At 34.7% G+C, this 14634-nt stretch overlaps 1 protein-coding gene across 1 annotated transcript; it reads left to right on the forward strand.

Moving 5' to 3' along the window:
• Positions 1-8452: 8452 nt before the first annotated feature.
• On the forward strand, positions 8453-9209 carry LOC139355094 (uncharacterized). The gene is made up of 2 exons (XM_070999413.1): positions 8453-9142; positions 9198-9209. Exons 1-2 carry the CDS (start codon positions 8453-8455, stop codon positions 9207-9209), a joined length of 702 nt encoding a protein of 233 aa, XP_070855514.1.
• The last annotated feature ends 5425 nt before the right edge of the window (positions 9210-14634 follow it).

Genomic DNA, 14634 nt, shown 5'->3' on the forward strand with positions numbered 1-14634 from the left:
TACCTTTAAAGTTATATATTTTATTGCAGATAACAACAAAATCATCCAACAAGCCCATAAAGGTATGCCATATCGAAATCCGAGTTTATTTGACCAAGTTATGGGCTTTTAAAGATGGAAAGAAGGCCCATTTCAGTACACCTTCGCAAAATTAAAATCAATGACATAAAAACGGTCACATTTTTTACTACCTTTAAAGTTATATATTTTAATACAGATTACTACATTATCATTCCACAAACCCATAAAGGTATGCCATATCGAAATCCGAGTTTATTTGACCAAGTTATGGGCTTTTAAAGATGGAAAGAAGGCCCATTTCAGTACACCTTCGCAAAATTAAAATCAATGACATATAAACGGTCACATTTTTTACTACCTTTAAAGTTATATATTTTATTGCAGATAACAACAAAATCATCCAACAAGCCCATAAAGGTATGCCATATCGAAATCCGAGTTCATTTGACCAAGTTATGGGCTTTTAAAGATGGAAAGAAGGCCCATTTCAGTAAACCTTCGCAGAATTAAAATCAATGACATTAAAACGGTCACATTTTTTACTACCTTTAAAGTTATATATTTTAATACAGATTACTACATTATCATCCAACAAGCCCATAAAGGTATGCCATATCGAAATCCGAGTTCATTTGACCAAGTTATGGGCTTTTAAAGATGGAAAGCAGGCCCATTTCAGTAAACCTTCGCAAAATTAAAATCAATGACATAAAAACGGTAACATTTTTTACTACCTTTAAAGTTATATATTTTAATACAGATTACTACATTATCATTCCACAAACCCATAAAGGTATGCCATATCGAAATCCGAGTTTATTTGACCAAGTTATGGGCTTTTAAAGTTGGAAAGAAGGCCCATTTCAGTATACCTTCGCAAAATTAAAATCAATGACATAAAAACGGTCACATTTTTTACTACCTTTAAAGTTATACATTTTAATACAGATTACTACATTATCATTCCACAAACCCATAAAGGTATGCCATATCGAAATCCGAGTTCATTTGACCAAGTTATGGGCTTTTAAAGATGGAAAGAAGGCCCATTTCAGTAAACCTTCGCAGAATTAAAATCAATGACATAAAAACGGTCATATTTTTTAATACCTTTAAAGTTATATATTTTATTGCAGATAACAACAAAATCATCCAACAAGCCCATAAAGGTATGCCATATCGAAATCCGAGTTCATTTGACCAAGTTATGGGCTTTTAAAGATGGAAAGAAGGCCCATTTCAGTACACCTTCGCAAAATTAAAATCAATGACATAAAAACGGTCACATTTTTTACTACCTTTAAAGTTATATATTTTAATACAGATTACTACATTATCATTCCACAAACCCATAAAGGTATGCCATATCGAAATCCGAGTTTATTTGCCCAAGTTATGGGCTTTTAAAGATGGAAAGAAGGCCCATTTCAGTACACCTTCGCAAAATTAAAATCAATGACCTAAAAACGGTCATATTTTTAACTATATTTAAAGTTAAATGTTTAAGTGCGGATAACAGTATAATCATTCCACAAGCCCATAAAGGTATACCAAATCGAAATCCGAGTTCATTTGACCAAGTTATGGGCTTTTAAAGATGGAAAGAAGGCCCATTTCAAAGGCCCAAAATTAAAATCAATGACATAAAAACGGTCAAATTTTTTACTACCTTTAAAGTTAAATATTTTATTTACAAAATCATTCCGTAAGCCCCTAAAGGTATGCTATATCGAGATCCGAGTTCATTTGACCAAGCTATGGGCTTTTAAGGATGGAAAGAAGGCCCATTTTTAGTAAACCTTCGCAAAATTAAAATCAATGACATAAAAACGGTCACATTTTTTACTACCTTTAAAGTTATATATTTTAATACAGATAACAACATAATCATTTCACAAGCCCATAAAGGTATGCCATATCGAAATCCGAGTTCATTTGACCAAGTTATGGGCTTTTAAAGATGGAAAGAAGGCCCATTTCAGTACACCTTCGCAAAATTAAAATCAATGACATAAAAACGGTCACATTTTTTACTACCTTTAAAGTTATATATTTTAATGCTGATAACAACATAATCATTTCAAAAGCCCATAAAGGTATGCCATATCGAAATCCGAGTTCATTTGACCAAGTTATGGGCTTTTAAAGATGGAAAGAAGGCCCATTTCAGTAAACCTTCGCAACATTTAAATCAATGACATAAAAACGGTCAAATTTTTTACTACCTTTAAAGTTATATATTTTAATACAGATTACTACATTATCATTCCACAAGCCCATAAAGGTATACCATATCGAAATCCGAGTTCATTTGACCAAGTTATGGGCTTTTAAAGATGGAAAGAAGGCCCATTTCAGTAAACCTTCGCAGAATTAAAATCAATGACATTAAAACGGTCACATTTTTTACTACCTTTAAAGTTATATATTTTAATACAGATAACTACATTATCATCCAACAAGCCCATAAAGGTATGCCATATCGAAATCCGAGTTCATTTGACCAAGTTATGGGCTTTTAAAGATGGAAAGCAGGCCTATTTCAGTAAACCTTCGCAAAATTAAAATCAATGACATAAAAACGGTAACATTTTTTACTACCTTTAAAGTTATATATTTTAATACAGATTACTACATTATCATTCCACAAACCCATAAAGGTATGCCATATCGAAATCCGAGTTTATTTGACCAAGTTATGGGCTTTTAAAGATGGAAAGAAGGCCCATTTCAGTATACCTTCGCAAAATTAAAATCAATGACATAAAAACGGTCACATTTTTTACTACCTTTAAAGTTATACATTTTAATACAGATTACTACATTATCATTCCACAAACCCATAAAGGTATGCCATATCGAAATCCGAGTTCATTTGACCAAGTTATGGGCTTTTAAAGATGGAAAGAAGGCCCATTTCAGTAAACCTTCGCAGAATTAAAATCAATGACATAAAAACGGTCATATTTTTTAATACCTTTAAAGTTATATATTTTATTGCAGATAACAACAAAATCATCCAACAAGCCCATAAAGGTATGCCATATCGAAATCCGAGTTCATTTGACCAAGTTATGGGCTTTTAAAGATGGAAAGAAGGCCCATTTCAGTACACCTTCGCAAAATTAAAATCAATGACATAAAAACGGTCACATTTTTTACTACCTTTAAAGTTATATATTTTAATACAGATTACTACATTATCATTCCACAAACCCATAAAGGTATGCCATATCGAAATCCGAGTTTATTTGACCAAGTTATGGGCTTTTAAAGATGGAAAGAAGGCCCATTTCAGTACACCTTCGCAAAATTAAAATCAATGACATAAAAACGGTCACATTTTTTACTACCTTTAAAGTTATATATTTTATTGCAGATAACAACAAAATCATCCAACAAGCCCATAAAGGTATGCCATATCGAAATCCGAGTTCATTTGACCAAGTTATGGGCTTTTAAAGATGGAAAGAAGGCCCATTTCAGTAAACCTTCGCAGAATTAAAATCAATGACATTAAAACGGTCACATTTTTTACTACCTTTAAAGTTATATATTTTAATACAGATTACTACATTATCATCCAACAAGCCCATAAAGGTATGCCATATCGAAATCCGAGTTCATTTGACCAAGTTATGGGCTTTTAAAGATGGAAAGCAGGCCCATTTCAGTAAACCTTTGCAAAATTAAAATCAATGACATAAAAACGGTAACATTTTTTACTACCTTTAAAGTTATATATTTTAATACAGATTACTACATTATCATTCCACAAACCCATAAAGGTATGCCATATCGAAATCCGAGTTTATTTGACCAAGTTATGGGCTTTTAAAGATGGAAAGAAGGCCCATTTCAGTATACCTTCGCAAAATTAAAATCAATGACATAAAAACGGTCACATTTTTTACTACCTTTAAAGTTATACATTTTAATACAGATTACTACATTATCATTCCACAAACCCATAAAGGTATGCCATATCGAAATCCGAGTTCATTTGACCAAGTTATGGGCTTTTAAAGATGGAAAGAAGGCCCATTTCAGTAAACCTTCGCAGAATTAAAATCAATGACATAAAAACGGTCATATTTTTTAATACCTTTAAAGTTATATATTTTATTGCAGATAACAACAAAATCATCCAACAAGCCCATAAAGGTATGCCATATCGAAATCCGAGTTCATTTGACCAAGTTATGGGCTTTTAAAGATGGAAAGAAGGCCCATTTCAGTACACCTTCGCAAAATTAAAATCAATGACATAAAAACGGTCACATTTTTTACTACCTTTAAAGTTATATATTTTAATACAGATTACTACATTATCATTCCACAAACCCATAAAGGTATGCCATATCGAAATCCGAGTTTATTTGCCCAAGTTATGGGCTTTTAAAGATGGAAAGAAGGCCCATTTCAGTACACCTTCGCAAAATTAAAATCAATGACATAAAAACGGTCACATTTTTTACTACCTTTAAAGTTATATATTTTATTGCAGATAACAACAAAATCATCCAACAAGCCCATAAAGGTATGCCATATCGAAATCCGAGTTCATTTGACCAAGTTATGGGCTTTTAAGGATGGAAAGAAGGCCCATTTTTAGTAAACCTTCGCAAAATTAAAATCAATGACATAAAAACGGTCACATTTTTTACTACCTTTAAAGTTATATATTTTAGTACAGATAACAACATAATCATTTCACAAGCCCATAAAGGTATGCCATATCGAAATCCGAGTTCATTTGACCAAGTTATGGGCTTTTAAAGATGGAAAGAAGGCCCATTTCAGTACACCTTCGCAAAATTAAAGTCAATGACATAAAAACGGTCACATTTTTTACTACCTTTAAAGTTATATATTTTAATGCAGATAACAACATAATCATTTCACAAGCCCATAAAGGTATGCCATATCGAAATCCGAGTTCATTTGACCAAGTTATGGGCTTTTAAAGATGGAAAGAAGGCCCATTTCAGTAAACCTTCGCAAAATTAAAATCAATGACATAAAAACGGTCAAATTTTTTACTACCTTTAAAGTTATATATTTTAATACAGATTACTACATTATCATTCCACAAGCCCATAAAGGTATACCATATCGAAATCCGAGTTTATTTGAACAAGTTATGGGCTTTTAAAGATGGAAAGAAGGACCATTTCAATAAACCTTCCCAAAATTAAAATCAATGACATACAAACGGTCATATTTCTTACTACCTTTAAAGTTATATATTTTATTGCAGATAACAACAAAATCATCCAACAAGCCCATAAAGGTATGCCATATCGAAATCCGAGTTCATTTGACCAAGCTATGGGCTTTTAAAGATGGAAAGAAGGCCCATTTCAGTAAACCTTCGCAGAATTAAAATCAATGACATTAAAACGGTCACATTTTTTACTACCTTTAAAGTTATATATTTTAATACAGATTACTACATTATCATCCAACGAGCCCATAAAGGTATGCCATATCGAAATCCGAGTTCATTTGACCAAGTTATGGGCTTTTAAAGATGGAAAGCAGGCCCATTTCAGTAAACCTTCGCAAAATTAAAATCAATGACATAAAAACGGTCACATTTTTTACTACCTTTAAAGTTATATATTTTAATACAGATAACAACATAATCATTTCACAAGCCCATAAAGGTATGCCATATCGAAATCCGAGTTTATTTGACCAAGTTATGGGCTTTTAAAGATGGAAAGAAGGCCCATTTCAGTACACCTTCGCAAAATTAAAATCAATGACATAAAAACGGTCACATTTTTTACTACCTTTAAAGTTATATATTTGTATACAGATTACTACATTATTATTCCACAAACCCATAAAGGTATGCCATATCGAAATCCGAGTTTATTTGACCAACTTATGGGCTTTTAAAGATGGAAAGAAGGCCCATTTCAGTAAACCTTCGCAAAATTAAAATCAATGACATAAAAACGGTCACATTTTTTACTACCTTTAAAGTTATATATTTTAATACAGATTACTACATTATCATCCAACGAGCCCATAAAGGTATGCCATATCGAAATCCGAGTTCATTTGACCAAGTTATGGGCTTTTAAAGATGGAAAGCAGGCCCATTTCAGTAAACCTTCGCAAAATTAAAATCAATGACATAAAAACGGTCACATTTTTTACTACCTTTAAAGTTATATATTTTAATACAGATAACAACATAATCATTTCACAAGCCCATAAAGGTATGCCATATCGAAATCCGAGTTCATTTGACCAAGTTATGGGCTTTTAAAGATGGAAAGAAGGCCCATTTCAGTACACCTTCGCAAAATTAAAATCAATGACATAAAAACGGTCACATTTTTTACTACCTTTAAAGTTATATATTTGTATACAGATTACTACATTATTATTCCACAAACCCATAAAGGTATGCCATATCGAAATCCGAGTTTATTTGACCAACTTATGGGCTTTTAAAGATGGAAAGAAGGCCCATTTCAGTAAACCTTCGCAAAATTAAAATCAATGACATAAAAACGGTCGTATTTTTTAATACCTTTAAAGTTATATATTTTATTGCAGATAATAACAAAATCATCCAACAAGCCCATAAAGGTATGCCATATCGAAATCCGAGTTTATTTGACCAAGTTACGGGCTTTTAAAGATGGAAAGAAGGCCCATTTCAGTACACCTTCGCAAAATTAAAATCAATGACATAAAAACGGTCATATTTTGTACTACCTTTAAAGTTATATATTTTAATGCAGATAACAACATAATCATTTCACAAGCCCATAAAGGTATGCCATATTGAAATCCGAGTTCATTTGACCAAGTTATGGGCTTTTAAAGATGGAAGAAGGCCCATTTCAGTACACCTTCGCAAAATTAAAATCAATGACATAAAAACGGTCACATTTTTTACTACCTTTAAAGTTATATATTTTAATACAGATTACTAAATTATCATTCCACAATCCCATAGAGGTATGCCATATCGAAATCCGAGTTCATTTGACCAAGTTATGGGCTTTTAAAGATGGAAAGAAGGCCCATTTCAGTAAACCTTCGCAAAATTAAAATCAATTACCTAAAAACGGTCATATTTTTAACTATATTTAAAGTTAAATGTTTAAGTGCGGATAACAGTATAATCATTCCACAAGCCCATAAAGGTATACCAAATCGAAATCCGAGTTCATTTGACCAAGTTATGGGCTTTTAAAGATGGAAAGAAGGCCCATTTCAAAGGCCCAAAATTAAAATCAATGACATAAAAACGGTCAAATTTTTTACTACCTTTAAAGTTAAATATTTTATTTACAAAATCATTCAGTAAGCCCCTAAAGGTATGCTATATCGAGATCCGAGTTCATTTGACCAAGCTATGGGCTTTTAAGGATGGAAAGAAGGCCCATTTTTAGTAAACCTTCGCAAAATTAAAATCAATGACATAAAAACGGTCACATTTGTAGTAGGATAAGTGTCTTGTATATATTTAAGTATAACTCTTTGTTGTAAATGTATATCAACAAGTATTTGAATGTAACGGCTAGCTGTTTAATAGTCGTTAGCATCTAAAAGTATCTCCTGTTGTAAAGTGGCCAACCTGGCAACTCTGCTAAAATGTTAAGTATCGATATTGATCGCAGCCAACTTCACGTAATCGTATGTAAAACCGACGCTATGTAAAACCAGCCAATTGCGAACAAGAAGTGAAGGAGAACAGTTCAGTTTAATAAAGTGTTTAATAAGTATAGCAGTTTATACTACTATAAACTTCAGAAGTGGTTCTGACCCATAAAATGGATCTAATTGATGTCCAAAAGTTCACGGTCGTCCAGCTCAAAAGGTGGTTGGCGGCATTAAACTTGCCGACGATCGGCAATAAGGCCGAACTGGCGGCACGACTAAATGGCGTGGACCCGCTAGTTCGTGGAACTCGCCCGGAGTCCCCACTGCCGCAGTACGCTGACAACGAGCTCCTGGCTGATCGGGCTCAGGAGTTAGAGCCGGAAGATGACTTGGGGGAGGATTTCTCTGCTGAGGATGCCAACCCTAGGTCGGAACTGATTCCTGCAGCGGCTTCAAGGCCCAAGGGAGACGAGTGGTTTGCTGTAGCCGAAGGAGTGTTGTCGCTACAACAAATACGCGCTGAAATCGAAGCTGGTAAAAAGGAGCTCCAGAACATTCTTGCACAAGTAAGAGCCGCGTCGCAAGCAGTTGGCAATGACGTCATCAACATGGCCGAAAACTGCAACCAAGCAGTGAGCAGCGAGGGAGTAAAGCGAGCAGTGCAAGGCGAAAACTTCGAGGAAAAATACCAAGCACCGATGGAAGTGCTGATATCGATAGCGAAACCGATATCGATGTAAGAAACAGTGTTGAGCAACAACGAGTGGCAGTTGTAAACAAAGGACTAGAAGCGCCAAATATGTCACTTTCATTTGCCAAGGAAATCATCATGGATTTTGATGGATCTTCTTGTGCAAACATTTGGACCCAGCAAGTACGCAACATTGCTGAAATGTACAACCTGGATGCAGTGGGCATGAAGATGGTGATTGTGTCCAAACTGAAGGGTGTCGCTCAGCGCTGGTTGCATGCAAATGCAACGCGTATTATGGAGCCGGCAGAGAATCTTTTGGAACAGCTGATATTAGCATTCGGCGATAAGCTTTCAAAAGCAGAGGCACGACGCAAATTTGAAGATTTAAAGTGGCATCATTCCGAAAAGTTCGCGGTGTATTTTGAGGCAAAGACAATGCTAGCCAGCAGCATCAACATCGAACCGGACGAATTGGTTGATCAGATAGTCGAGGGAATACCAGCACAGAATTTGCGTGATCAAGCCCGGATCCAATGCTTCACAGATCCGATGCAAATTCTCCGTGCGTTTGCTGGTATCCGTTTGGACAAGCCAAAGGAGTTGGTGTCGAAGGAGCTGAACAGGAATAGGAGCGACAACGGAGGATTCCGCTGCGGTAATTGCAACGCCAGAGGACACATCGCTAAGGATTGTCGAAAGCCAGCAAGGGTGCCAGGATCCTGCTATGCTTGTGGCAAGTTCGGCCACTTCGTAGCCCAATGCGAGGAAAGGAAGGGAAATGCTGAAAATAAATATGTAAGGTGTATTAAAATTTATTTTGACAATCAAATTATATCTCCTATGGTTACAGCATGCATCTTAGACTCTGGAAGTCCAATTTCATTGATTAAATTATCTTTGTTGCCCAGGGAGGCCAAACTACATGAAGTTAAAGAACATTATTTTGGTATAAATAGAAGCCCATTACAAATCTATGGAAAAATTTTATGTTTTGTATTGAAAGAAAGAATAAAATGTTACTTCAATTTAACAGTTGTTGCCAATGAGTCTATGATGTATTATGTGGTTTTGGGTAGAAATTTCATGGATGCTTGCGATTTAAATTTAGATTTAAGAACTTTAAAGATGATAACTGTAGAAGATATATCAAAACATAACCCGACGAGTGCTACTAGTGATCTGTCGTTGCGCATTGCTGAAGTAAATCATAATATTGAGTGTTTAGATGACTATATAACCGAGAATGTTTTGGAATTGGCGACTGAAGCTGTAAAAGCGGAACATGCGGTCGAGAAAGATCATAATAAAAGAATAGGTCACAGGGCGATGATACAAAACAATGAAACAACGAGTCAAACAGTTACGGGACGAAACAGTAAAACAATGAGTCAAACAGTTACGGGACGAAACAGTAAAACAATGAGTCAAACAGTTACGGGACGAAATAGTGAAAATTACGGTCAAACAGTTACGAGACGAAATAGTGGAAATATCGGTCAGACAGTTATGAGACTTAACAATGAAACAACGGAATGTACAAATGTAAAGAGGCAACTGGAAATTGACAATTTTGAAACCGAAATACTTAATATCGACTGTACAAACAACGAAACGATTGAATTTAACTGGGACAAAAGCACTACTTATCAAATACAATGTCGTTTCTTGAAAATAATTGAAAACAGTTATGTAAAAGTAACTAGACCTGAAAAGCCAATGATTAGAGCAGAAATGAAGCTATGCCTAGATAATGCAAAACCTTTCAGTTGTAGTCCTCGACGATTATCATATACAGAAAAGGATAAGCTTCAAAAATTACTAGACGAATATTTAAAAAGCGATATAATAAGACCAAGCGAATCAGAATTTGCATCTCCGATAGTATTAGTCAAGAAGAAAACAGGTGAAATTAGATTATGCATTGATTATAGGAAACTTAACAAAGCACTGCTAAAAGACTACTACCCACTGCCACACATCGATGATTTATTAGATAAATTAGTTGACAAAAAAGTATTCTCGAAGTTAGATCTTAAAAATGGATATTTTCATGTTTTTGTAAATGAAGAATTTGTCAAATATACTTCATTCGTGACTCCACTAGGACAATTTGAATTTTTAAGAATGCCAATGGGTATCAAAAACGCACCGGCTGTTTTTCAACGCTTTGTTAATAAAATTTTTGATGACATGATTAGAAACAACAAAGTAGTAGTGTACATGGATGATATAATGGTCGCCAGCAAAGATATTAATGAGCATTTGGAAACATTAGAAGAAATTTTTAAAAGGCTTACACAGAACAGATTAGAACTTAGAATGGATAAATGTGAGTTTTTAAAATCAAATATAAAGTATTTAGGATTTTTGATTTCCGAGAATGGCATCAGGGCAGACGATAAGGGCATTGAAGCCGTAAAAAATTTTCCAGTTCCCTCCAAGGTACAGGCAGTACAAAGTTTTTTGGGACTTTCTTCATATTTTCGAAGGTTTATAAAGGATTTCTCTACAATAGCAAAACCTTTGTACGGCCTGTTAAGGAAAGACAAACCATTTCAATTTGGTGAAGTAGAGATGAATTGTTTTCTCAGTCTAAAGGAAAAACTTATTGAGTCACCAGTACTAGCGTTATATAATTACAAAGACGATACAGAATTACATTGTGACGCCAGCGCTCTGGGATTTGGTGCAGAACTGTTACAAAAGAAAGATGATGGCAAGTTACACCCTGTATTCTATTTCTCTAAGCGTACTACAGCAGATGAGGCTAAATTACATAGTTATACCCGTTACTCGTAGAGTAAAAGGGTATACTAGATTCGTCGGAAGGTATGTAACAGGCAGAAGGAAGCGTTTCCGACCCCATAAAGTATATATATTCTTGATCAGGATCACTAGCCGAGTCGATCTAGCCATGTCCGTCTGTCCGTCTGTCCGTCTGTCCGGATGAACGCTGAGATCTCGGAAACTATGGGAGCTAGGCTATTGAGATTTGGCGTGCAGATTCCTGAGCTTCCTACGCAGCGCAAGTTTGTTTCAGTAGACTGCCACGCCCACTCTAACGCCCACAAACCGCCCAAAACTGTGGCTCCTACAGTTTTGATGCTAGATAGAAAATTTTAACTGAAATGTAATGTTCTCATCAATACCTATCGATTGACCCAAAAAAAAGTTTGGCACGCCCACTTTAACGCCCACAAACCGCAAAACCCTGTGACGCCCACAATTTTCATGCTAGATCCAAAAAAAATTTGCCACGCCCACTCTAACGCCCATAACGCTTAAATCTGTATACCGCCGGTAGGTGGCGCATTTTAATCTCGCTTTGCTGCTTGCATATCTCCATTTAGCTGAGTAACGGGTAACTGATAGTCGAGGTACTCGACTATAGCGTTGTCCCTTGTTTTGAACTCGAGACTTTAGCGGTTATTTATGCTCTTCGTAGATTTAGGATATATTTGCAAGGAAAGCATGTGAGACTAGTAACCGACTGTATTGCACTTAAGTTAACACTTAATAAGGCAGAACTTAATCCGAAGATATCGAGATGGGCCTTGGAGATGGAAAACTATGATCTTGAGATATGTCACAGGGCTGGAAACAAAATGCAACATGTGGATGCTCTCAGCAGGTATAATAATATTCTAATAGTAGAAACCAACAGTTTTGAAGAAAATTTAGTCATTTGTCAAGGAAAAGATTTAAGAATTAAGAAGCTTAAAACCGTTTTAGAGAAAGCAGAACTTAAATTATTTGAAATGAGAAATGGTGTGGTGTACAGAAAAGCAAATGGCAATAGAATACTGTTTTACGTGCCAGAAGAAATGGAAAATCAGGTACTATATAAATACCATAACGAAATAGGACATGTAATAAGAGATAAAATGATGGACATAATTTCAAAAACGTATTGGTTTCCAAGCTTGAAAGAAAAGTGTGTTGCGCATATAGAAAATTGTTTAAAATGTGTAGCGTTTTCACCAAAATCAGGTAAAGGAGAAGGTTTTTTGAACAGTATTCCCAAGGGAAGCAAACCATTCGAGTTAATACACATTGACCATTATGGTCCAGTAGACTCATCGAGAGCAAAAAAGCATATTTTTGTGGTAGTCGACGGATTTACGAAATTTTTAAGACTCTATTCAACTAAATCAACAAGTACTAGGGAGGTAATAACGGCATTAAAAGATTACTTTAGGGCATACAGTCGTCCAAAATGTATAGTTTCAGACCGCGGTAGTTGTTTTACGTCTAAGGACTTCGAAGAATTCATGGAAGAGTATAATGTGAAGCATATCAAGATAGCCACAGGCTCACCACAGGCAAATGGTCAAGTCGAAAGGATTAACAGGAGCCTTGGACCAATGATAGCAAAATTAGTTGATCAAAGTAAAGGTGTATACTGGGACAATGTTATAGATAAAATAGAACATGCTCTTAATAATACGTTGCACAGAAGTATAAGACAACTTCCGAGTAAAATGCTGTTTGGAGTAGAACAAAAAGGAAAGATTGTTGATGAACTTAAGGAAAAGCTAGAGGACATAAATGAAAATACAAAATTAGATAGTTTAGCACAAATAAGAAAAAAAGCTGCGACCCACCAAAAACAAGTTCAAGATTATAACGAAAAATTATATAATAAAAGACGTGTAAAGGCTAAAGGGTATAAAAAAGGAGACTATGTAATGGTGAAGAATTTTGACTCGACTGTTGGGACTGCTAGGAAACTGATTCCCAAACATAAGGGACCATATGTGATTGCAAAAGCGATGCGCAATGACAGGTTTTTATTAAATGACGTCGAAGGGTTTCAATTAGCACGAAGTCCTTATCTAGGTGTTTGGAGTGCCCAAAATTTAAGACATTGGATAAAGAATAAAAATAAAAGTAAAAAACAAAAATAAAATTGTAAAGTATAACAAGAAAATGAAACTTATGTAACAATAACCATAAGCATAGATATAATAAGCATAACTTTTAAATCAATATATCTTGATCAGGTGATCAACCAGTCAGGATGGCCGAATTGTAGTAGGATAAGTGTCTTGTATATATTTAAGTATAACTCTTTGTTGTAAATGTATTTGAATGTAACGGCTAGCTGTTTAATAGTCGTTAGCATCTAAAGTATCTCCTGTTGTAAAGTGGCCAACCTGGCAACTCTAAAATGTTAAGTATCGATATTGATCGCAGCCAACTTCACGTAATCGTATGTAAAACCGACGCTATGTAAAACCAGCCAATTGCGTACAAGAAGTGAAGGAGAACAGTTCAGTTTAATAAAGTGTTTAATAAGTATAGCAGTTTATACTACTATACATTTTTTACTACCTTTAAAGTTATATATTTTAATACAGATAACAACATAATCATTTCACAAGCCCATAAAGGTATGCCATATCGAAATCCGAGTTCATTTGACCAAGTTATGGGCTTTTAAAGATGGAAAGAAGGCCCATTTCAGTAAACCTTCGCAAAATTAAAATCAATGACATAAAAACGGTCAAATTTTTTACTACCTTTAAAGTTATATATTTTAATGCAGATAACAACATAATCATTTCACAAGCCCATAAAGGTATGCCATATCGAGATCCGAGTTCATTTGACCAAGTTATGGGCTTTTAAGGATGGAAATAAGGCCCATTTCAGTAAACCTTTGCAAAATTAAAATCAATAACATAAAAAAGGTCATATTTTTTCCTACCTGGGCCTTCTTTCCATCTTTAAAAGCCCATAACTTGGTCAAATAAACTCGGATTTCGATATGGCATACCTTTATGGGTTTGTGGAATAATAATGTAGTAATCTGTATACAATAAACCTTCGCAAAATTAAAATCAATGACCTAAAAACGGTCATATTTTTAACTATATATGTTTAAGTGCGGATAACAGTATAATCATTCCACAAGCCCATAAAGGTATACCAAATCGAAATCCGAGTTCATTTGACCAAGTTATGGGCTTTTAAAGATGGAAAGAAGGCCCATTTCAGTAAACCTTCGCAAAATTAAAATCAATGACATAAAAACGGTCATACGTTTTACTACCTTTAAGGTAATATCTTTTAATGCAGATAGCCACATAATCATTCCACAAGCCCATAAAGGTGTACCATATCGAAAGCCCATTTCAGTACACCTTCGTAAATTTAAAATCAATGACATAAAAACTGTCATATTTTTTACTACCTTTAAAGTAAAATATTTTATTTACAAAATCATTCCGTAAGCCCCTAAAGGTATGCTATATCGAGATCCGAGTTCATTTGAAAAAGATATG

The sequence above is a fragment of the Drosophila suzukii genome, unplaced genomic scaffold, assembly GCF_043229965.1.
Source record: "Drosophila suzukii unplaced genomic scaffold, CBGP_Dsuzu_IsoJpt1.0 scf_8, whole genome shotgun sequence".
In the NCBI taxonomy this organism is placed as follows: Eukaryota; Metazoa; Arthropoda; class Insecta; order Diptera; family Drosophilidae; genus Drosophila; species Drosophila suzukii.

Bases quoted from the DNA above. Each gene is read 5' to 3' on its own strand.
- LOC139355094 (XM_070999413.1), top strand. From the start codon at position 8,453: ATGTCACTTTCATTTGCCAAGGAAATCATCATGGATTTTGATGGATCT.